The sequence below is a fragment of the Rana temporaria genome, chromosome 3 (assembly GCF_905171775.1).
Source record: "Rana temporaria chromosome 3, aRanTem1.1, whole genome shotgun sequence".
In the NCBI taxonomy this organism is placed as follows: domain Eukaryota; kingdom Metazoa; phylum Chordata; class Amphibia; order Anura; family Ranidae; genus Rana; species Rana temporaria.
In genome coordinates this window covers 46,999,088-47,023,416 of record NC_053491.1, presented here as the reverse complement: position 1 = coordinate 47,023,416, position 24,329 = coordinate 46,999,088, and the positions used below count along the sequence as shown (strand labels likewise).

General features: G+C 45.0%; 1 protein-coding gene across 1 annotated transcript in view; it reads right to left on the bottom strand.

Annotated features, from left to right (window-relative positions):
- Positions 1–302: 302 nt before the first annotated feature.
- PDIA3 (protein disulfide isomerase family A member 3) overlaps positions 303–24,329 on the bottom strand; it is a 31,039-nt gene continuing 7,012 nt past the window's right edge. Inside the window, exons 2-13 of the mRNA XM_040342506.1 lie at positions 19,407–19,485; positions 15,569–15,686; positions 13,410–13,517; positions 13,195–13,324; positions 12,990–13,109; positions 9,482–9,607; positions 7,005–7,187; positions 4,351–4,459; positions 3,003–3,131; positions 2,807–2,886; positions 794–851; positions 303–544 (exon numbers count right to left, since the gene is read on the bottom strand). Of these exons, the coding sequence (XP_040198440.1) occupies positions 434–544; positions 794–851; positions 2,807–2,886; positions 3,003–3,131; positions 4,351–4,459; positions 7,005–7,187; positions 9,482–9,607; positions 12,990–13,109; positions 13,195–13,324; positions 13,410–13,517; positions 15,569–15,686; positions 19,407–19,485 (1,351 nt within the window). The 3' untranslated portion in view covers positions 303–433. The remainder of the gene's footprint in view (positions 545–793; positions 852–2,806; positions 2,887–3,002; positions 3,132–4,350; positions 4,460–7,004; positions 7,188–9,481; positions 9,608–12,989; positions 13,110–13,194; positions 13,325–13,409; positions 13,518–15,568; positions 15,687–19,406; positions 19,486–24,329) is intronic.

The window sequence follows — 24,329 nt, the reverse complement described above, 5'->3', positions numbered from 1 at the left end:
ACTCCATAACTCCACATCCAACAGACTCTGGTTTTGTCAGTATATACACAGCAATACCACAATAGTAAACAAAAAAACAAGCAAAACACATAAAGGGTAAGGGGGCATTTATTTTCAAATTTGTTTCGAATGTACAAAAAAAATAAAAAATTAACGAAAACCAATACCATCAAATTGTAGAACCCCCTCCCCCCAACCCTATCCCTCCCAACCTAGATGGAAAAGTGGTGCCCCCCCTCAAGCCACAAATAATTGTAAGGTCCTTGGATGTTTCCAACAGTGCATCTAAGAAATCTCTAATCAACTGCCATGTTCCCTTCAGGAAGGTAAGTGTCGCTTCAGTGTCCACATTGTTTTCCCAGTAGAACCCAGTAATGTCAGGATGACAACCCCACCCTGGAAAAAAAACACCAATTTGAGGACATAATCTCATTTACAACTCTTCTTTCTTCTTCTTTTTGGGTTTTTCATCTTCTGTCACAATTGGAGGATTGGTTGCTTCCTTCTTCAGATAGGCAAGGAAGTCGCTGACCTCTCTGCCACCCTGAAAACATACAAAGCAGTTTAATGTCTGGAAATTAATGAGTTTTGCAGCACCACTAAACCTACAAGATATGGGGCAACTCTTCTCCAGGTCAATGTTAGTCTTAATGGGTTAAAAACAACCTTATAGCCACAAAAGCAGCTGGTCTCAGAGAGGTCTACAAGGGATTGGAGTCACTGGAATATCACTACCTTCTACTTTGAGGCCTAAAATTTCCATGACCTGGAGGCACAGGGGAAACACACTTACCTCATATCTCTTCGGACTCTGCTTGCTTCCAGCTGGTGCAAAGTAGATGGTTGGGAACCTAAATAAAGAAAAAACAAATTAAACTGGTGAAATGCAAGCCAAAGCAAACGGACTTAATGCCTTAAAGGGACACTAAAGGCAGACTTTTTTTTTTTCTAAATAACAAATATGTTCTACTTGCCTCCACCGTGCAGCTCATTTTGCACAGAGTGGCCCCGAATCCTGTCTTCTGGGGTCCCTCGGCGGCTGTCTCGGCTCCTCGCAAAAGCTTTCCACGTTCATGCGAGCTCCCTCGCATGGTGGAAAGCTTTTGCGAGTGCGCTCCCGTTATACAGCGGTGGCCATAGCCGCCGACTGTATCACTCGGCCTCGCCCCCCGCTGTGATTGACAGCAGCGCTAAGCCAATGGCTGCGCTGCTATCAATCGGCCCAGCCTAGCCAATCAACGGCCAGGCACCAAACAGGACAACAAGCAGGACGACAAGCACGCGCCCGGGACTTTCGAACGGTGAGGTAAAACGGGGGCTCGTGGGGGGGGCGGTGCTGTCAGATGTTTTTTTACCTTCATGCATCCTATGCATGAAGGAAAAAAAAAAAAAAAAAAAAAAAAAAAATTTACCTTTACAAACCCTTTAAGTCCAACAATATGACCTGATGTAAAAGGATTCTAAGCTCTAAACTGAATCAGGACTTCAAACTAGCCACCGAGCAAGCCAGTCTTTAATGCATGTTGCAAGCTGGTCTTTTCACAATAAGACATCATTTTAAAACACAACTTCAGAAACAAAACAGGAACTACAGTAGGAAACTTGGAGTAGGGTCACCTCACAATGTACAGTTTAAATGTCTTTCCCCCATAGGGGTAGAGGGTGCAATACCCCTTTTCTTACTCCAGAATGACCTCCAGTGGTGCACCCCATCTCAGTTTCCTCTAAAGTGCTCCTGGGCAGTCACACCCTGCCTACTTCACATACAATAGCCTTACATTGTATGTGATGAAGGATTGCCCACAGCACCCAAGGGAGAACGACTACACTGGGGCTACACAGAGCAGGGGGTAAAGTAATGCAACAGGCATATTAACCCTTGTAGTGACGCTCAAGTTCCCCACCAATACTTCCCGTAGAGACATTGGGAGTTATTTACGAAAGGCAAATCCACTTTGCACTACAAGTGCAAAGTGCACTGAATAGGCACTTGAAAGTGCAGTCGCTGTAGATCCGAAGGGGGACATGCAAGAGAAATCAAAAACAGCATTTTAGCTTGTACATGATTGGATGATAAAAATCAGAGCTTCCCCTCATTTCAGATCTACTCCGATTTACAGCGACTACACTTCCAAGTGCACTCTCAGTGCAATTTCAAGTGTAGTTCTTGAGATTTTGGGGAGGTGGGAGGATAGGAGAAGCCATGCCTAGTGGGAGATCACCGCTAGTGGCAATAGCCACACGCAACAATTGCATTTTAAAATCAGTCAGGCTGGTTGTACCCAAGTTGATTGATCTATCAACTTGGGTACAACCAGCCTGCCCATACATGGATCACATCCTTCTTACATCTCAGCCAGTCCCGGATGAACTGGCTGAGATTAGAACAGTCTATGGCCAGCTTAAGAAAGCCAAAGAAACCTTTTGCTTTATTTCTAAACCAGAAGGACTTTGTGCTCATTCACATGATCTTTGGTTTCTGATGAGCTCTTCAGCAAGCATTTGACAGGCTGTGAGGAATCATTGCATCGCCTCTTCACCGCCTGCGTTAACACCTTGATTGCTGCGAGCTTGCAGCGTGGCCTATTCACTTGAGTGGGTCTCTTTCAGGGAGTACGCCTACCAAAAAGACAGGCTGCTGCCTTCATTAGCTGTGGGGGGGGCAACAGCTGGAGCAGTAAAAGCACTGCTCAACTGCAACGTTTTCCTAGCATGAATGAGCCCTTAATCTGCTATACAATGACAGTGGATACAGGTTCTTTTCATACAGTTTACCTTTCCCTCAGTAAAACACTAGTGTACTTACCCTCTGACTTCAAAGTGAGGAGGCACATCATTGGCTGTGGCGTCCATCTTTGCAATAACAATGTTTGGATCTCCAGCCAGCTGTTAAAAATATGTCAACATTTTATTAAAATGATCTACAGCCACATGGAAGACACACATGACAGCCACCCCACCCACTGACATACTAGCAACTGTACAGTGTTAAGTGTTCATACCTTCTCTCCGAGTTCCTTGTATTTGGGTTCCAGGTTCTTGCAGTGTCCACACCAAGGAGCATAGAATTCAATGAGAACATCTTTGCTGTCATCGTTTACAAGCTCGTCAAAGTTTTCAGCCACAACCACCTTAAAAAAACAGAAAACTAAAGTAAGAATCTCAACAGAAAAAAAGTATGCAAGGGTATTTAATTCCTTTAATTCTAGGAGAGCAGAAGGAAAGGGTTAGGCCCTCTAAAGATTGTTGCCATCTGTCGTCACTGGGAATATATACCCATCTACCAGTCCGGTGATCACTGAAAAGACCAAGTTTTAGCGTTGCCACTAGATGAGGGAAAATCCAATAGGGGGGATAAATGTTCTGGTGACCACGGTCCAAGAGAAGACATCCTATAGGGAGATTACTGCTCATTTTTTGTTTGGGGGGGTATAAAACACTTTAAAATGGTCGGGTGTAACAATTTTTTTTTTTTTTTTTTACATTCGCTAAACTTTGATTACATTGTGGACAAAACATTGAACCAAGTAGTAAAGACTGGATGTGCTTCATGTGATTCAGCAGCTGCAGTAAAAGGGTTACTACATAAAATGGGCTCCTGAAGATCAGACATGGGGTGGTCTAGTATTTTCTTGATACAACACAGAGCATGTTCCATACTGCAATAGCAGACTGAATGTGTGAGGCAAGCAATTTCTAACATGCATCAGCCTGACACCTCTTCCGCTCCTTTTACTCCAAACAACCCTTATGTGAATATCAGGAGCAGTAAATGGTATAGACCCTGTACAAGACAGGAAAGCAGAAGAAATGTATCCTCCATCACAAGAGAAAGGGTTGCAAAACCAAACTGCTATATGACAAAAAAAAAAAAATTGTGACATTAAAGCGGGAGTTCGCCCTAAACAAACAACTTTGTACCATGCCATCCAGCATACTAGGGTCAGCTACAGTATGCATTTTAATTTTTTTGGCGCTGTACTTACAGTTTAATCCTTTAGTTTCAGACTCCCGCAGGGAAAGGCGTTCCTATGAAGAGGAGAACATGATTGACGGCCGGCTATGGCGCTTAACGCGTTCCGAAAATAGCCGGAGTAGGACTTGGCTCTTCACGGCGCCTACGTACAGACTAGGAGCTGACTGCACAGGCGCCGTACAGATCCGAGTCTTATCTCGGCCATTTTCGGAAAGCGTGACGCGCCATAGCCGGCCATCAATCATGTTCCCCTCTTCATAGGAACGCCTACTCCCCGCGGGAGTCTAAAACGAAACTAAAGGATTTTTTAGGATGAACCCCCGCTTTAAGAGTGCCATGACCTAAAAGGCAATAATGTAAACAGTTGCCCTCACCTTGACTGGGCCATCATTGTTTTCAGGAAGTGGCTCAGATTTCATGTATCTCTTCAGCTTGCCATCAAAGTAATCCTGAAGGAAGCGCTCCAATGCTTTCCCATCGCGACTATGGAGGGAAAAAAAAAAAAATTATAAAATGTTTTGATCTGCATTGTTATTTTTACACACTGGTTAGGTTCAATGCATGAAAACAAAAAAAGGTATGATCAGCATGTCAGAGTCTACTTGCGATAACCTGTCCTATTAAAAAGCCCCCCCCATCTTGTAGAAATTTGAGTTTCTTGGCCATCATGCTAATCCCATGGCTTCACCGTTTTGATTAGTCCACTGAACACTAACCAGTCAAGTTCAGATACTTGTGCCTGGCTACCAACACCCTTAAACAGGAAAGACAGTGAGCATCAAGTTGAGGTCTGGCAACCATTAAAGACCTGGGTGCAGAAGATCAGAAAAGGGAAACAATGGTGTATGTACACCCTAAACTAAATGTATGTTGATGGCAAATTTTTGCACAATTTTATATTTAGGTGAGCAAAAGTCTCCTGAAAGGGAATTAAAGTTTTTTTAGTTTTGCTCCCCAGCTGATGTACATGCGGAGATGTGACAAAGGGCTCTGCCTGGTCGTTGGGTCCTAGCAGAGATCTGCGGCACATCTGTGCAAGGGCAGTCATTTCTGAGCATGCACAAACATGGTGAGCGTTGGGATTTCGAGAACCGCTCAGTCTTAGTGCATGTGCCCGGTGCATGCAGAGATGTGCCACAGGGCTATGGTAGGAGCCAAACGCCCTTTGGCACATGTGTGCACAAGTAGACTCTGGGTCGGGAGACATTTGACTAGACTGAATGATAACAGCTGCTACTGAGAAGTTGCACCACTTGCTCCTGTCCTCCTGCCCTCAGTTAGTTATACTGCTTGTAGTGCTACTTTCACCAATGCGTTTTCAGTGAGTGGAGAAATTTAAATTATAGTCTCCATTTACAACACAGGCAGGTTGCACAACTTGTGGTAGCAACTGCTGTTAAGGGGTTGTAAAGGTAAATTTTCCCTAAATAGCTTCCTTTACCTCAAATTTCCATTTTGCTTTTAAATGTCCTTTTTTCTGAGAAATATTCTGTCTGTAACTCCACACAGTAATGTGAGGCTCTCCCTGGTGTGGAGAAAGCCTCTGGAGGGGGGGAAGGGGGCGAGCAGGAGTGTCAGGACACTATTTTGCAGATTGAGAAAGGAGCTGTGTGTGTTAGTGGGTGTCTCACTTCCTAGGTAAGTGGAGGACTGCACTAAGGTAAAGGAAGCTATTTAGGGAATTTTTTTACCTTTACAGCACCAGAACACAACCACTCAGGGCAGTATTTGGGACTATGAAGGAGGCAACAGAGGAAGAAGCAGCTGCAGGTAATGAGATGTACATTACCAAATTGGTTGGGTATATAAAAAAGCCACACCCCTTCATCTTAAGAGTGAAGGAACCTACGACCAGTGTTGCCAACCTACCAGATTGAAATTTACTGGCACGACACCCGAAATTTACTGGCGCAGCCACGTTTTTACTGGCATTTCACAAAAGTTACTAAATTACATTTTTAGGTGCAAATTTCAGTATTTAGGCTACAAACAAGTACGCTGGGCAAATAGCAATGTGATTTAAGGTAGATATTAAGGTAAAACATTTTTGTTATTTTCGATATAAGGGCAAATTTAGTCACATCACCCTCTGCCACCAAAACCCATCTGCGGTACCCCAATCACCCCCTGCCTCCACCCCCCTCTGCGGTGCCACCAACAACCCCTGTCTCCATCCCCCACCCTCTGCGGTGCCTCCAATCACCCCCTGCCACCAACACCTCCATTCTCCATGCGCAGTTCCAAGCCGAACTGATCTCGGCTTTTTACGGGCACATTCCCGCAACCACGGACATTTACGAACGGGGGGAAAAGTGCCCGTTTTTACGAACTGTCCGCAAAAATACGGACGGTTGGCAACACTGCCTACGACATACCAGCAATAAGCTTTATGTATACATTTTTGGCACTTTATAGCAAACTTCCTGTCCAATAATCCACTACATTCAGCCTCAGCCTTGTAGTGTAGATTATACCCCCCCCCCCCCCCCACTCCAACACACAACATACAAGAACGACCAATTTCCACAGCCCTGAGCCTACACTCTGTGCGTGAAGCAGAGATCAACATCTCTATGCTGTACTGTGTGCATGTGCCTGGCTCAGACCCAATTCTATTTCCAAACAAATGCCTGATGTGGGGTAAGACAACATTTTTAAAGTAGAGCTATAAGCAAAACATTTCCCATTTTGCATAGCGCAAGGGAGGGTCTTAACCCAGATTTTTTTTTCCCTGTCAAGATTTTTCCCTCACTTCCTGTCCCATAGCCAAACAAGAAGTGAGGAAATCTCTGCAGATTAAAAGGAATTCCTTCGGGGGGTCACCAGAACTAGTGTCCCCATTGGAAGGTTTACCCTCCATTACTTTTAATAATGGTAAACAAAGTGTGAATCTCCCCATCAGAAGCACAGACAGAAATAAAATCCGACAGGTGTTCCAATGCCCCTTACTATCTAAAACTAAAAAAGGTTTTGCCATTATCAACTATAGCACTTTGAAATCTTTGGGCCATTAAAATTTGACACTTACGAAAATTCCTCCTGCATGGCATATTTCTCTCCCTTAGCGGTTTTGATTCCAACAACAGGAAGGTCACCAGTAGTGGCATCCAAACCAAACTCAGACACATCGTGTGCAAAGGATTTGCGGTTGGCAATGGCAAAGTTGATCTTGTGTCCGGCATCGAGAAACTTCTTTGCAACCATCATCACCCTGGAAAGAAAGACTAGTTAGTTTGGCAAATAAGCAGAAATTTTCCAGTCTTTGATGCACAATAAATTAGACAATCCACTCAAAACAGATACTTGTTGAATCAAATCTGACCAGCATCTTACATGAAAGATCTTTAACAGCTGAGCAGTCACAAGAATTGTGTTTACAAGCGTTTTAAACAAGTTTCGATTCAGGAATTATGCAACATAAGACCAATGTCAGGGTGGGGAAGAAACCCCCACCCAAAAAAACCCAATTGTGTTTCAAACAATTCTGGCCAAATATACCTGCCTACTCTGCCATTGCTGAACTCCTGAAATAGTTTATACAGACCGCACTGGGATCATTGCTAGCATCAACTAGAAACTATTACACATCAGACGTTAGGAACGTCTGAGGCCCAAGCACACATTCCCTCACCACCTACAAAAAAACACCCCACTCGCCTATTTAATCTGCTCCAGTCTGGTCACATGCATGGGCGTCCGCTCCATAGGGCAAGGGAGGGCGCTTGCCCACCCCCCTAGAAACCAGTGCCATGTTTCTCGGGGAGATACACAGAGGGCAGGAAGCAAGGCGGCAGCACAGCGAATCCAATTAGAGCCGCTCTCTAGCTCCAGCTGACAGAGGGGGCGATCAGGGGAGATCTACAGTACAGCCAGCGGCTCCCCTGGGGGTTATTTCCTTGGGGGGGGGGCTCCATTTTTCATGATATTGTTATTCAAAATTGCTAGTTGCATCAGGTTTCTCAAACAATTGCATGCCTGCGCGTTATGTAATAATGACCAAGCCCCTCCCCTTCATGACATTGTCAAAAAGGGACCGAGCATGGATGACCTTAAAATTATGCCCCCCTGAAAAAAGTTCAGGGGACGCACATGGTCACATGATGTAGCTCCAGGAGCCATGACATTAACCCACACAGGTGTTGTCAGTGCGCCCTCTTCCCTGCAGCAGCCACTACCCAACATAGGGAAGTCAGAACTGTGGGATCACAACCAGATCTGATTACAAATACAGGTTAGGCAGAATAGGTAGGAGGCTGGAACATTTTTAATAGCCTTATGTTGTTCCACCAACTCCAGTAAAGCCAATGCATTGACATTATGACCAGGGAACCTTGTGAGGTTAGTTATGGTAAACTTCACATTTCTCTTATGAAAAAAGTTTAACATTGCCTAGAAAATTCTGTATGTTCTGATTTTCAACAAGCACTGAACTGCAGCATATAAATGGGATGTAGCTACATTATTAATGAGTGTCAGATTAAATGCATTTTTAGAGCAGGAAACCAGAGTAAAAAAAAGATAAACCTGGATAAACCGTTTTCTGATTGTGTGCTCAGTTTGAATCTTCCTGGTTTGACAGACTTTAAAGCAGTGGTTCTCAACCTTTCTAGTGCCGTGGCCCTTCATAAAATTTCCCATGTTGTGGGGACCCCCAACGGCAAAATTATTTTCGTAGCGTGAGTTGTCAGCACCAAAGTAATTTGCGCCTCTAACCCATGGACATTTAGCGCTTCCCGAGTCCCTTCCACTCGTACAATATTAAAACCTTGTATTGTATGTTTTAGGATGTACCTCTCTTCGTTCTCTTTCCCTTTCATCTCTCTCTATCCCAATTTCTTGTTTTTGCCCCCCTATCCCTCTCTATAGGTGTTTATTGTGCTCTCTCATTCTTTATTTCCCGTTTTAGTCAGCTGACCTCTAGTCTCTACCCCCCACCCATGCCATGAACTGAATGGGCAACTGCCAAGAGGATGAGTAGGCGGCCGCAGGCTCCAGGAACAGCCCTGCTCCAGGGCGAGCAGTGCGGACTTCAAGAACAGCCCATGATCCGGTGACCCCTGGCAAATCATTCGACCCCAGAGGGGGTCCCGACCCCCAGGTTGAGAACCACTGCTTTAAAGGGTATGTTATTATCGCAAGACAAATATCAAAATTACAATACTTCTTGTAGCTTTATTCAGTAAGCTTAGCTGATAAAAGGTAGCACACATTAATGTCAGCTATGGAAATAAGAAGTCAGATAAGCAGGCGAAAAGCATACTGCCAACATGCAATCTTGGCTTGCCAAGACACACACACACACACACACACACACACACAACCCATATCAGAGAGGGAGGAGATGCAATGGCCACTCCATTTGGTCATCAAATGCTCCTGCCATAGTCTTACCAGCATGCACGTGTTATCACCTGATCCAGGCAACCATAGTAAATGTCACCTCACACCTCTGGGTATCTTAACAGATATGAAGCTGCATCCTGCACTATAAAAAGAGCAGCTCACCTGTTCCTCCAATAGTTGGAGCCCTTAGGATTCTTCTCATAGTCTACATCATAGTAAGCCACAAGCAGGTCTTTTCCTTGGATTGATTCTCTGTTGTCTTCATTCATGTGAGGGCAGATTCCAAATCTAAAAAGAAAAAAATAACGCCATTTATAGACTACACAACTGTGACGTGACCATTTCCTCAACAGGCGAGATATGTAATGGCACAGGGTTCCTAGAATGGAGAGTTTGCTCTTAAAACTGTCATTCCATAAACAAGGCATACAGAGTTTTTTTGATGCTGCATCTGACCCCCCACCTTCTCACTGAGAACTGAGCCACCAAAACAACCCATGGCTCGGTTCTCTCACCTCCGAGCGGAGAACTGCTGCTTGCCGCCATGCTCACTGGAGCACCGAGCTGTGGAGGGGTGGGAAGCGGCTGTCACAGCCTCAAAGTGGCTCGCTGAGACTGCCATAAGTCCAGGCACTTGGCAGATCCCAAGTTGGGATGACGTGGTGCCTGGAATGATCTAAGTGATGTCAGCGTGGACTTCAGACCGCTCTCTGCTGAAAATAGGTCACAGGAGTGCAAAACGAATTGCACTCGTGACCCAGAGGAGAAGCCCAACCCAACAAGCCCAGGCTGGACTTAAAGTAGAAAGAAAATCTTGATTAAGGTCCCCTCCATAACAAAATGTACCTTTATTTCAATGATCTGTCTCCATTTGTGTTAGTTTGATCAAAAAAAGGAGATTAAATGGACTAAAGAAAACTACTAAAATATTTTCTTGATTGTCAAGTTTATCACTTAATCGCTGTGACCACGATCTACCGCGTTTCCCCGAAAATAAGACCTACCCCGATAATAAGACCTAGCCTGATTCTTGGGGAGGGCTGCAATACAAGCCCTACCCCGAAAATACGCCCTAGTAAAATAAGTAACATTTTTTTTTAAATCCATTTTGCAGAATGATTGCAGCGGCTCCCCCTCTCCTCTCGCCCGATTCCCGCAGCCCCTCCCTCAGCACATGGAGTGGGCAGACACCAGCGGGACACTGGCTCCCCCCTCCTCCCGCAGCCCCTACCTCCTCAGCGTACAGAGTGGGCAGACGCCAGGACACCAGCTCTGCTCTTCTCCCGCCCGATGCCCGCGGCCCCCTCCCTAGTGCACGGAGCAGGCTGATGCCAGAAGGATGCAGGCTCCCCCCTCAGTTTTATGAACCCATTTTATTATTTTGTCGCGGCACAGCTACAACATCTGGCAGGATGGTTATGTCCAGAGCCCTTGGACCCCACTAGAAATATAGTGCGTACCCAGGTAACTGGGGATAACCTGGTGGAATGTATAGAGGCAGGGGAATTGGGAGCTATGGACCAGTACCCCACACTTATACTTATAGATAAGATATGGAACAAAACTAAACAGCATCTGCAATACATGGGATATACTAGCTGGTCACGTATATGGAAGAATAGTAATTACCCAGAACTTAATTACAGGGTTTTTCCAATTGGGAGAGACGGGGAGTAAAGTATATCTCACAACTATATTGTGGAGGTGTACTCAGGGATTTTCAGTCCCTGCGTGAGGAATTTGATTTGCCCAATACGTCTTTTTTCAATACTTACAATTGCGACACGCTATTTTGTTGCAGGCTACAATGTCCACATGGGAGCTCACCACACCAGTAATTCTTACGAAGTTAACTATGGCGCCCTCCAGGAAAGGACAAATTTCGTCCTTGTATACCTCCCTTCTTGGTCACGTCTCTAAGGCGATGACCTTGAGATGTAGAGCTGGCTGGGGGGGGGGGGGGGGGGGACGACATAGGATATATTTCTGATGAGGAGTGGAATGCAATATTGGGTAATGTTCTTAAGGCAACGCTATCATCAGCTCACCCAGCTGTTTATTATTCACCGTACATATCGTACACCTGAAAAGTTGCATAAATGTCCACTAGACAGCGGGGACAAAATGGGTCATCCCTTCTGTGCCAACGGGACTCTTGTGCATATGCTGTGGAGGTGTCCAAAGCTGCAGCGATATTGGGCTGCGGTGGTGGCCACCGTCAATAGAACATGGGATCTTCAACTACCTATTGATCCTAAACTTTGTTTGCTGGGGTGGTTAGATGAACTGTATATGTCCCACACCTCTACTGCTATTCTAAGAGTCTTGTTTTTGGCCAGGAAACTTATTGCCAGGAAATGGTTGTCCGTAACGGCCCCCACACATACAGAGTGGATTATATCGGTAAATTATTCTCTCGTTAGGGAACAACTTGCGTATAAGCATCGGGGTAGTCCGGGGAAGTTTGAGAATATATGGGGTCCCTGGCTGGATATCCCGGGTTTGGCACCATTCCGGCTTGTGCAAAATAGAATTCTTGGAGACAGAGCTGTAGCGGCTACTATGCTGGTTTAGACTATTGTATAGGGACTCAATTTGCAGGTGAGAAGGGAGGGAGCTACCTGTGCCTTCGAGTAGCTTCTTGGGAGAGGTATGTCATGGTGATGGGCTCCTGTGGAGATAGCACTCCTTGTTTTATTTAATAGGCGAGCCATAAATGTTTACAGCTACCTTAGACCGCTCCCCGATGTATAGGGGAGATGGGCACCTCGCCCTTCTCACTCTTTTTAGATCGGAACCAGGGAAGGGTAGAAAAACATAGGAAGAGCATACTTAATGCTTATGGACATAATGGATGCACCAAACGTAGCGCTGAAGAGTATAAGCGTGTTGTATCGATTTGTATGTGCACCCGAAGATATGTGAAATCTGTTTCGTACTATATTTTGTATCATATTTTAAAGGAAAAAAAAAAAAAAAGTCTGTATGTGTTTTCTATGTCTGAATTTCAATAAATAAAAAAAAAAAAACATCCAGTGTGCATGAGGCCTAAGCTCATGATGCACACTGGACATTTTACAGCGGCTGTTTTTGGCAGGGGTGTTTTCTGGCTGGAAACCCCCATAACTAGTGGGTTTTAGCTGTAAAAATGCTCCAAGCCAACGCTACTGCCGTTATTAGAACGTCCAGTTTGCATAAAACCAAGCTCCAGGAATTAGACAAGATTGCCTCCACACTACATGGGTTATAAATGCTTGTCTAATCTAGGAGCGCAGGGATGAGGTGTATTAACTTATTCCAGTAGCACACTCCATTTGTGCGATCGCTTCACTGCTACCGCATCCAAGCCACCTCAGGCCCTGTTTGCATGCTCACCTTGAGTACAATGCAGGGTTAACAGGTATGTACTGCATGTGAGGACATCAAGGGACTTGCTAGACTGGAGCCAATCAGGTAATACACTAGACTAGCATTTCACTCATGCAGTGCCCCAACTGCAAGGGTGAATTTTCTCCAATTACAGGACTTCAGCTTTAAGGGCAAGATCTGATCTCAAGCAGGATACAAAAGTATGGCGACAACCTAAACTGCCAAACAGAGGCATTTGTAAAAGGAAAGAAAGATTTGCATGCGCAGCAGATCAGTTACTGCAATGCACAAAGCGACTTACATGTTCTCCTGGATGAACTTCTTAATTTTATGTGATGTAATTTTCTCGTCTGCTGGGAAAGAGACGGTGCTATCTTCAAACTTGTTTGCAAGACGAGGTGGACGGAACAGAACGACACCCCTACGAAAATCATAAAAGGTTAATGGATTTATATAAATCAGCTACTGTTCCATAAATGCTCTGCAAGTCAGTCGGGTGCACTTACTCTCCATTTGAGTCATATTTATTCACCAGCTCATCGATATCAGTGTGAGCAAAGCGGTAATTCTCTCTCAGAGTGTTTGCAGCCTTCATGAACTCCTGATGGGGATCACTGTACAGATCACGGAAGACGCCTACAAGAGAAGGGACACATTGTACACTGGTCTCAGACCAATTGTCGTCGTCATTTTTATAAAGAGCTGAGAGATTTACACTCACCAATCACTGAGGCATCAGAATCTGCAACAAATTTCTCAAACTCATCCAAAGAGCGCAGAGTCACTGATGCAGGGCCAGATTGCTTCTTCATAGTGCTGACAATTCCATCTAAAGAAACAAAACAAAACACTTACTTCAAACTGCTGCAAAGTACTTCTAATATCTGGAATATTTTGTAGAAGTCACAATTTGTACTAATCTGCATGAAAAATGGATTTAGACCCTTCCCATCAGCCATACACACAGATGGCAGCACAGAAATGGGCCCTGTCCCAATACTCAGGAGTACATTCCCAGCTCCTGGTCAGTTATGATCAGCAACAACCTATGTCAAGCTCTTCTGCCACTATGGCTTTTTTGAATGCATTAAGATAAAACCTTGTGTAGCAGCTTCCCCAGCACCCCCTAATTACTTACCCGAACCCCATCTCTCTCCAGCAATGTCCACAAGTGTCTTAGCCCTCTGGGACTCTGCCGATTGTATTCCAAGGCTGTCAAAGTCAGTCAATGGCGCCGCTGGTGTGTTTCAGCCAATCAGGAGTGGGGGCGGGGCTGTAGCTCCGTGTCTGAATGGACACGGAGTTGTGACCCGGGTGCCCACATAGCAAGTTGCTGGCTGTGGGGGCACTTGACAGGAGAGGCCAGGAGCAGCGAAGAGGGACCCAAGGAGAGGAGGATTGGGGCCGCTCTGTGCAAATCTACTGCAACAGAGCAAGTAACTTTTTAAACACACACGAGACTTTACAAATCACTTTAAAGTCTGTAGCAACAGTCCAAGCTGGACTCCAGAAAAATGCAGTGGACTCTCCTGCACTGCAAGAGTGAAATGCCCATTTAGGGTGGTGGTGGGGGGGGGGGATTTCACAGGTACCTCCAATTTGTAAGTCCCCACAACTTCTGTGCTCCAGTAGGCCAACACCTTATGGCACCAAGTTCAATGCAGAGCTCATATCCCTGCACTGGGGAGAGTGGCAGCTGCTGGGGAGAAGAGGCTAAGGTAAGAAGCAGCTTTTTTAAAACCCTAGACCCAACACAAGCATTTGACCCTTGAAGTGCAGAGGCAGCTCCACTGCAAACGATTTCTGTTCACCCCAGAGATAGGCTTTCAGTTTCCTCTCCAGATTCTTCACTTTCACTAGCGGGACTCTCCCCATTGTACATAATATACACAGTGAACTGTTTAGATCAGATGCTTTTCACAGCTCCACCGGAGATTATTGCACAAAACTAAAGTATAAAAAGACAACACTTTAGCTTTAGATAGAGTGGAGATGGATTGGAACCCCTGTCAGATTTTATTGCCGTATGTTCCATTTGGGAGATTTCCCCGCTCCAGTTATCCAGTTTACCATTATTGAAAGTGAAAGAAAATCCCAGTTTGGGTTGTCTCCAAAAAATCCCTAATTTTCTGGGAGGGGAATTCTTCCAATGGGGACACAAATTCTGGTGACCTGGCGGTCCCCAAGCGATTCCTTTAATTTGCACGATTTCCTCTCACTTCCTGTTTTTGCTATGTGACAGGAAGTGAAGAAAAATCCCTGAAATGGGACACAGATTGCCCAAAAATATAGGCGTTATAACCTTCCATTACTCAATCCTAGCAAAAGTTTTGTATACAATTCTACTTTAATACTAGTGATGACACAATTCCCCATTTCAATTAAATTTGGCTGCTACTACCTGCAATAAGTGCGGTTCAGACAGGGGCAGCGCGACTTAAAGTTGCCTCCAGGATAGGCGACTTTGCCAGTGGCCAATCACAGAATAATCAGCTGAGGGAGGGGTTTTCCTGAGAAACCCATTTTCTCTTCCTGTAAAGTTGCTTCAGTTAAGACACTGATCCGACTTTGGAGGCAACTTCCATTAAAATCTATGGGTACAAGTTGCCGTGAAGGCATACAGGAACCATTTTCTGAAGTCGGAGTGACTTCAGTAGTGTACATTAAGACGGCTCTCATTCACTTCAATGGAATTTCTCATGTCGCGCGACACAACGCAGATCCCAAGTCGCTGTAGTGTGAACTAGCGATTGCCGCATCAGATCCATTATGCAATATTTTTAATAGTTGCACTTTTTCCCCGCGCATGTCATTCTAGTCAAAACCAGAGGTTTACAAGCTCCTGAAGAGCAAACTGCCTCAACACTTTGATTTCCTTACCGGCACTTCGGGGCCCATCATAAGCACCAGACTCCTCTCCATCTCTGAAGATCTTTAGAGTGGGGTACCCGCTTACACCATATTTGCTGCAAATGTTGGAGTTTGCTGTACAGTCAACCTAAAACAAAGATACCGTATTAAAAAAAAAAAAAAAAAAAAACACACACACACCTTAGTTTAAATTAACTAATAGACATTTACAGATTTGGGCTCATTCAGCTAGGCAGAAAAATAAACACGTAGTAGCCCATAGCAACCGACAAACTTGGTTATTGCATTTTGTACTACATTAATCTTTCTTAGCTTTAATTTCCACCAACATGCAATTTACCATCCCAGCAAACAATTATGAAGGAACAAGATTGTGATATTTATTCAGTGATGGGTAAATATTGCAGGTCAACACTGGATAGACATTGGCTGCCATTTATGACCGATGCTCAAACAGAAAAGCTAGAAAGGTCAACTCATAAAACCTAAACAAATGGAGCGTTTTAACCCTGGTAATTGGAGGTTTACTTCTAAAGGTGGATTTGCAACTTTTGCCAAAGTCCTGTCCTTTAATGAATTGAAATGATTCTCTGTACTTTTAAAGGGGTTGTAAAGGTAAATGTTTTTTCACTTTAAGGCCCCGTTCACACCTAGGCGTATATACGCCTGTAGTGTGAACGCCGCTGGCGACACGCCAGAGGGATGCTTTAGCATTGCCCTCTATGGAGATGGTTCACATCTCCACGCCGAACGCCTGAAAAAAGGTCCCGGACCTTTTTTTCAGGCGTCTTTCAGCGTTCGGCTAGGAGATGTGAACCATCTCCATAGAGGGGGTCACAGGCTGCATTCACAATCGCAGCAGTACAAAACGCCGCTATTTTCCGCCGCAATTCGCGGGACAAAACGCAGCGATTCAGTACGCTATAGTGTGAATACAGCCTAATGCATCCTATGCTGCTATCAATGACATTCGATGACGCGCGCCAGGGCCAAGTGAAACAGTCGGTGGCTATGCCTGCCGCTGTATTACGGGAGCGCGCCCGCAAAAGCTTTCCACCATGTGAGCTCGCTTGCATGAAGGTGGAAAGCTCTTGCGAGGAGGAGCCGAGACAGCCGCCGAGGGACCCCAGAAGTCAGGGTTAGGTGCCACTCTGTGCAAAAACGAGCTGCACAGTGGAAGTACAACATGTTATTTTACAAAAAAAAAAATAAAAAAAATTTAACTTTAGTGTTCCTTTAAACATGGCCAATGTTACAGCTGCCAACACAACTTGTGTGTTACAATTTGTCATTAGATGGCCAATCTGACTCCTGAGGACAAACATCACTAAAGCTGGCCCTACATTATACAATTTTCTTGTTCAATTTCCATTAGATTTACCATCAACTATGTAGTGCAGGGGCGCCCAACTAGAGGCCCGGGGGCCATATATGGCCTGCGGAGCCTTCCGATGTGGCCCGCGACTTCCTTCTCTAGGATGGTGGTTTGACAAGCCCAGATCGCAGGTTGCTAACCCGTCATCTCAGAGCATCAGTGTTTTGAAGGAAGCAGGAGGTAGAGAAAGCAAGCAGCTGCAGAGCCGCATAAGCCGATGCTTCCTGTATAACGACCGCTCCCATCACAATCATTACCAAATGCACTGCCTGGGTCAGCAACAGCCAGGCAAAACTGAATGGAGGCTTGTTATTAAATGCAAGTTTATTACCAAAATGACAGGGTATATATGGGCATATCTGTTTGGCAGTGGTTACTGGGCTGCTTTCCAACTAATCCGCAGGTGCAGTGGACCTGAATGTTAGCTGCACTGAGCCATAGACTTCTGTTACCTGTGGGTTTGGTGCGCTTTCAGAAATTGCACCACACATGCAGATATAATAGTCTATGTCAAAGTGCAGCTAACCTGGAGGAAAGTCACAGGTGCATCAGTGTGAAAGCAGCCTTAGGACCCGATCAGACCCTCCATTCACCTCTATGTCCATTTACCCCACTTACCTCCAATCCGATCCGCTAAAAGAAAAACAGAAGGGGATCCGTCCCATTCTGTCTGGGCAGATTGAATTGGAGGGCCCATAGAGTAGTGTGGGCTGTGTCGGTGTGTTCAGCATTCGCAGCATGGACACAGACCTGTCATCTGCCAATTCCACTAATGTTGGCATGCGGCTGGTTACCGAGTCGTTTCAGTGGCCCTCGCACTTCAAAAAAGGCTGGGCACCCCTGATGTAGTGCAAGGGCCTGACTAATGCATAGAAAAAGTGTTTTAGGCTTGAACTTTATATTTGGTTTATCTAAAGAAATATTTAAAAAGGGGTTGTAAAAGGTAAAACAAATTTCCCCTAAAAAGCTTCCTTTACCTGAGTGCAGTCCTCTCACTTACCTCATCCTTCCATTTTGCTTTTAAGGCCTGGTTCACACTGGTGCGATTTGAGATGTCTAATCGCATCTCAAATCTGCGGCATTTGCTGGCAATTGTCGGCAATGGGACCGTCCTAATCGGTGCGGCGCTGCACCGATTTCAAAAAGTAGTTCCTGTACTACTTTTTGCGATTTGGCCAACTTCTGCTATTGTTGGTTGATTTTAAAGGGGTTGTAAAGGTAAATGATTTTTCACCTTAATGCATCCTATGCATTAAGGTGAAAAAACATCCGACAGTAATGGTAACACACCCCCCCCCCCCCGAACCCCCGTTTTACCCCTCGAAAGTCCCACGCACGTCTATGTGATAGTCCTCCGTTCCCAGCCTGGCCTGTTGATTGGCTAGGCTGGACAGATCGATAGCAGCGCAGCCATTGGCTGGTGCTGCTGTCAATCACAGCAGATGACGCGGCACGCCGGGGCCGAGTGACACAGTCGGCGGCTATGCCCTCCGCTTTATCACGGGAGCGTGCTCGCAAAAGCTTTCCACCAATGCGAGCTTGCATGCATGAAGGTAGAAAGCTTTTGCGAGGAGGAGCAGAGACAGCCGCCGAGGGACCCCAGAAGACGTGGATCGGGGCCACTCTGTGCAAAACGAGCTGCACAGTGGCGGCAAGTATAACATGTTTGTTATTTAAAAAAAAAAAAAAAAAAAGTTTGCCTTTAGTGACCCTTTAACATTGTTCTGAGCATGCGTGTTTGTACTTCGGACAAAAGTCCGATGGACTTCTGTACACACGATAGGACTTTGCACTGTAGGACTTTTGCTGCCGAAAAGTTTGTCCCATTTGCAGATTGAACTTTTGCCCGATGAAAACCGAAAAAAATTGTCCGATGGAGCGTACACACGGTCGGATTTTTTTGAAAATCTGCTCATTTTGAAGTTTGTTGTCAAAAAGTCTGACCGTGTGTATGGGGCTTGAGTTTCTTCCCACAAAGAGCTTTCTTTTGGTGGTATTAGATCACCACTGGGGTTTTTATTTTTTGCTAAACAGAGTAAAAAAAACAGAAAAATAGGATTTTTTGTACTCACCGTAAAATTATTTTCTCTTATCGTCCATGGACGGACACAGCTCCTTAAATCTTGACAAGTGGGTTATGTTCCCTGTTCACAGGAGAGGACTAGTCCTCTCCTGTAAACAGGGAACATGACCCACTTGTCAAGATTTAAGGAGCTGTGTCCGTCCATGGACGATAAGAGAAAATGTGTTAGTTATAAAATTGTTTTCGCAGGCACTAACAAGGCATCTGTGATAGGGGGCCAAGCTGATAATCAACTGAGGAAAGCCATTCACCGGCATTTCCTGGTTACCACTGATCAGTCACAACTGATCACATGGTATAGAGCCTACATCAAAAAGCACCCCAATGAACTCTCAAAGGTTACCTTCTCCTGCCCCAACATCCCAAACCTAAAATCGGTATGATCGTACCTTCGCCAGTGCAACCGATCCCTTCAGCTTTGTGGCAGCAACTTCAAACTCCGGAGCAAGCTTCTTACAGTGACCACACCTGAAACACAGGAAAACAAGGACATGCAAATTAAACAAGAGCTCTATAATGTCCATTACCAGGTGAGAAAACACAAATACATTTGTAAAGAGTGTCAATTCCTTACATATCAATGTATAGCAGCATCCATTAAGAAACTCCACTGAGCTTTTATCATTGAAGCAAAAAATAAAAAATGCCTTGGGATATTTTTCCCAAAGACATGTAGCAGAATAAATTTGTCAATTTTTGAAATTTGATATTTATGATATACTCTTATAGCAGAGAGAGATGGAGATCAAAGAAAAGAAAAACTGAAAAAAAAAAAATGTGGATAGTGTTGCATGACTGTGCAAGTGTCACTTAAAGTAGCGCAGTGCCAAATAGCAAATAAATGGCCTGGTTATGAAGGGGGTAAAAACTTCCTGAGTGGAGGTGGTTAAACTTAATTTGGAAAAAAAATCCAGGCTCACTTTAACCACTTCAATACCCAGCCGTCGTAATAGGATGTCCACAGATGGGCTCTACCATCCTGGGTGGACGTCATACGACGTCCTGGGCTTTGTGGGGGGGGGGGGGGGGACGGACATCTTAATGATGTCTGCAGCTAGAGGCATTATTTAGATATCCTCTTCTGCCGTCAATTCTGCGCACGATAAGAATGATCATATCGACAGTTTCACCGCTTGATCGTTCTTATAGGCGGCAGGAGGGGACATCCCCCCCCCTCCCACCACCATCCGGGGCCTGGAGAAAGAATCGTCCGGCAACGGTGTCTTGTCACATGACGCCCATAGAGATGACATCACGCCCGGGTTCCCAGAAGTAAACAAAGCCGCAATTGCAGCTAGTAAATATGAGATCAGGGAATTTTTTTCCCCCAGATCTCATGCTTTCCAGTCTGGAGGAGAGATGTGGGGTCTTATTGACCCTGCCTCTCCATAAAGAGGACCTGTCACACACCATTCCTTTTACAAGGGATGTTTACATTCCTTGTAATAGGAATAAAAATGATCAAAAAAAAAAAAAAAAAAAGTGATAAAAAAAAAAAAAAGTAAAAATACGATTAAAGTAAAAATGCCCCTGTCCCCGGTAGCTCACGCTTAGAAGCAAACGCACACGCAAGTCCGAGCCACATATGTAAATGCAGTTCAAACCACATATGCGAGGTATCGCTGCATGCATTCAAGGAATAGCAACAATTCTAGCACTAGACCTCCTCTGTAACTCTAAACTGGTAAGCTGTTAAAAAAAATAAAAATAAAAATAAAAGCGTCGTCCTATGGAGATTTAAGTACCGAAGTTTAGCGCCATTCCAAGTGCGCAATTTTAAAGCGTGACATGTTGGTATCTATTTACTCGGCGCAACATCTTTCATATTTTACAAAAAAAAAATTGGCCTAACTTGACGGTTTTGTTATTTTTTTAATTCATGAAAACTTTCTTCAAAAAACAAAAAACAAAAAGCGTTTGAAAATTTGCGCAAATACCATACAAGATAAAAAGATGCTATAATCGCCATTTTATTCCCTAGGGTGTCTAAAAAAAAAAACAATGTTTGGGGGGTTCTGAGTAATTTTCACTCTAATTCAAAAGGATGATTTGTACATGTAGGAGAGAAGCGACAGAATAGCCCGGTATGGAGGTGGTATTAAAGCCCGGTATTGAAGTGGATAAAGCGGAGCTCCACCCTAAAGTGGAACTTCCGCTCATCAGATTCCTCCCCCCCCCCTCCGGTGTCACATTTGACACCTTTCAGGGGGGAGGGGGGCAGATACCTTTCAAAGACAGGTATTTACACCCACCAGAACACAACAGGGACCAGTGAGGACGGCGCTGCGCGACTCACGCATGCGCCGTAGGGAAACGGGCAGTGAAGCCGGAGCGTTTCACTTCCTTATTCCCTCACCGAGGATGGCGGGGGGCAGCAGAGTGACAAGCAATCGCTCAGCCTCTGCTGACGACGGCGCTGGACTCCAGGACAGGTAAGTGTCCTAATATTAAAAGTCAGCGGCTGCAGTATTTGTAGCTGCTGGCTTTTAATATTTATTTTTTCCCGGTGGAGATCGGCTTTAAGGCCCATACTTGGGTCATGAAGGCACGGCAAACAGAACCTGCCTGCACCTCCAAATCACAGCAAAACACAAAGCGCATTTGGCTGCGATTCATCCTGATGGCACGCCAAATGCAGTGCGATTTTACAGCAATTGTCGCATGAGAATAGTGGCAAAACCCACATGAAAAAAAAAATAAAAAACCTGCCTCAGAGCCAAAACTTTGTCTCTGAGCTTCTTTGTCACGATAAACGCACACAAGGCAGCTCATTAACTTGAATGACTGCCCCAAGCAAAACATGCATGTTAGTGGCGGCTTTCAATTCGCTAGTGAGAACATGCGCTTCCACTTATCAATATGAATGGGGGGCCTGAAGGCTCCTCCACACCAATATGACTCGGGCTGTGCTGGACAGTCCTGCTTCTTACATTGTCAGTTCCCAGCACTGCATTGCAGTGATGAACACTGAAAAGGATGCAATACTGCATGCAGCCTTTCCAGATGCTGTGGGTTGAGACGCAAATGACAAGATCGCAGTTCTGCTGCATGAAGTGAATGTAATGGCATTGCGACACTTCAATAAAAGTTCAAAAAAGTAAAACTACATGCCGTGATTGGTGCATCGGTACGGCTTCCTCCCAGAGCACACCACGGCTGTGTGAATGACCCCCAACCCACAGGAAGCGGCCTTCAGCCAATCAATGTCCAGACAATCCAAGGTGAATTCTCTGCCTATTACAGCCTGAGAATTACCTCAGATTAGGCTGGGCTAATATATAACAGCTTTCTGAATTCAGATATTGGAGCCGTCATCTTAAAGGGGTTGTAAAGGTAAAAAGAAAAAAAAAAAATTTAATGTTTCCCCTGAATAGCTTCCTTGACCTTAGTGCAGTCCTCCTTCACTTACCTCATCCTTCCATTTTGCCTTTAAATGTCCTTATTTCTTCTGAGAAATCCTCACTTCCTGTTCTTCTGTCTGTAACTCCACACAGTAATGCAAGGCTTTCTCCCTGGTGTGGAGTGTTGTGCTCGCCCCCTCCCTTGGACTACAGGAGAGTCAGGACGCCCACTAACACACAGCTCCTTTCTCTATCTGCAACATAGAGAGCGTCCTGACTCTCCTGTAGTCCAAGGGAGGGGGCGAGCACGACACTCCACACCAGGGAGAAAGCCTTGCATTACTGTGTGGAGTTACAGACAGAAGAACAGGAAGTGAGGATTTCTCAGAAGAAATAAGGACATTTAAAAGCAAAATGGAAGGATGAGGTAAGTGAAGGAGGACTGCACTAAGGTAAAGGAAGCTATTTAAGAAAAAAAAAAAAAAAAAAAAATTGTACCTTTACAACCCCTTTAACCACTTCCCATCCCGCCTATTGACATACGACGTCCACAAGGTGCTCTGCCATCCTGGGTGACGTCCTCGGGCCTCCCGACCGCTAGGTGTGCCGATGCACGTGCCTGGCTGCCATGATCGGCGGTTACAGAGCCAGGGACATGGCTGTGTGTGTAAACACAAAGAGCCGAGACCAATTGCGTGTCCCTTATACATAGGGACACAGCTCGGTCACCTCCCCCAGTCAGTCCCCTCCCCCTACAGTTAGACTCACTCCCTAGGGCACACATTTAACCCCTTGATCGCCCCCAGTGTTAACCCCTTCCCTGCCAGTCACATTTACACAGTAATCGGTGCATATTTATAGCACTGAATGCTATATAGATGTGAATGGTCCCAAAATGGTGTCAAAAGTGTCCGATCTGTCCGCGGTAATATCGCAGTCCTGACAAAAAAAAAAAAAAAAAAAAAAACACACCACAGATAACTGCCATTACTAGTAAAAAAAATAAATAAAAAAAGTCAAAACCTATCCAATATTTTGTAGGCACTATAACACTTGCGCAAACCAATCACTATACACTTTTTCTTTTTTACAAAAAATATGTAGAATACACATCTGCCTAAATGGAAAGAAAAAAGTAAATTTTTTCGATTTTTATTATAGCAAAAAAAAAAAAATGTCTTTTTTTCAAAATTGTCTGTTTATAGCACAAAAAACAAACCAAAGTGATGATCAAATACCACCAAAAGAAAACCATTTGTGGAAAAAAAAAAAGTAAATTCTGTTTGGGAGCCACAGCGCACGACCACGCAATTGTCATTCAAAATGTGACAGTACTGAAAGCTGAAAATTGGCCTGGACAGGAAGGGTGGCAATGCCTGGTATGGAAGTGGTTAAAAAGGGTCTTTTTTCTTTAAACACGTTATACTTACCTGCTCTGTGTAATTGCTTTGCACAGAGCAGCCCAGATCCTCCTCTCCTCAGGTCCCCAGTCAGTGCTTCTGTCCCCTCCCTCCTACCCCCATGCAAGCAGCTTCCTATGGGGCACCTGGACAGACTAGCTCCCGAGCCGCTGCTCTGTCTATTGACACACAGTTTGGCTTGGCTCCGCCCCCACTCATCTCAACAGCTCACTGTAGGCCAGTAACTGGAGCCAATGGCTGCCGTCTCAACCAATGGAGGAATGAGATACCCAGGAGAGCCAAAGCACTTGTGCACATTGCTGAATCACGATGAGGCTCAGGTAAGTATTGGGGGGGGGGGAGCTGCACACTGAAGGCATTTTTAGCTTCATACACAGAATGCTTGAAAGGTAATAAACCTTCAGCCTTTTCATCCACCCAAACTATGCAGTACGAGGACAAACCCAGACAACCCCATTTCCACCGAGTGGTTGGGAGAGCTAAAGGAGATTGTACAGTGTATGGGGCCACTATATACGTTACAATTAGCGGTCGACCGATATATCGGATG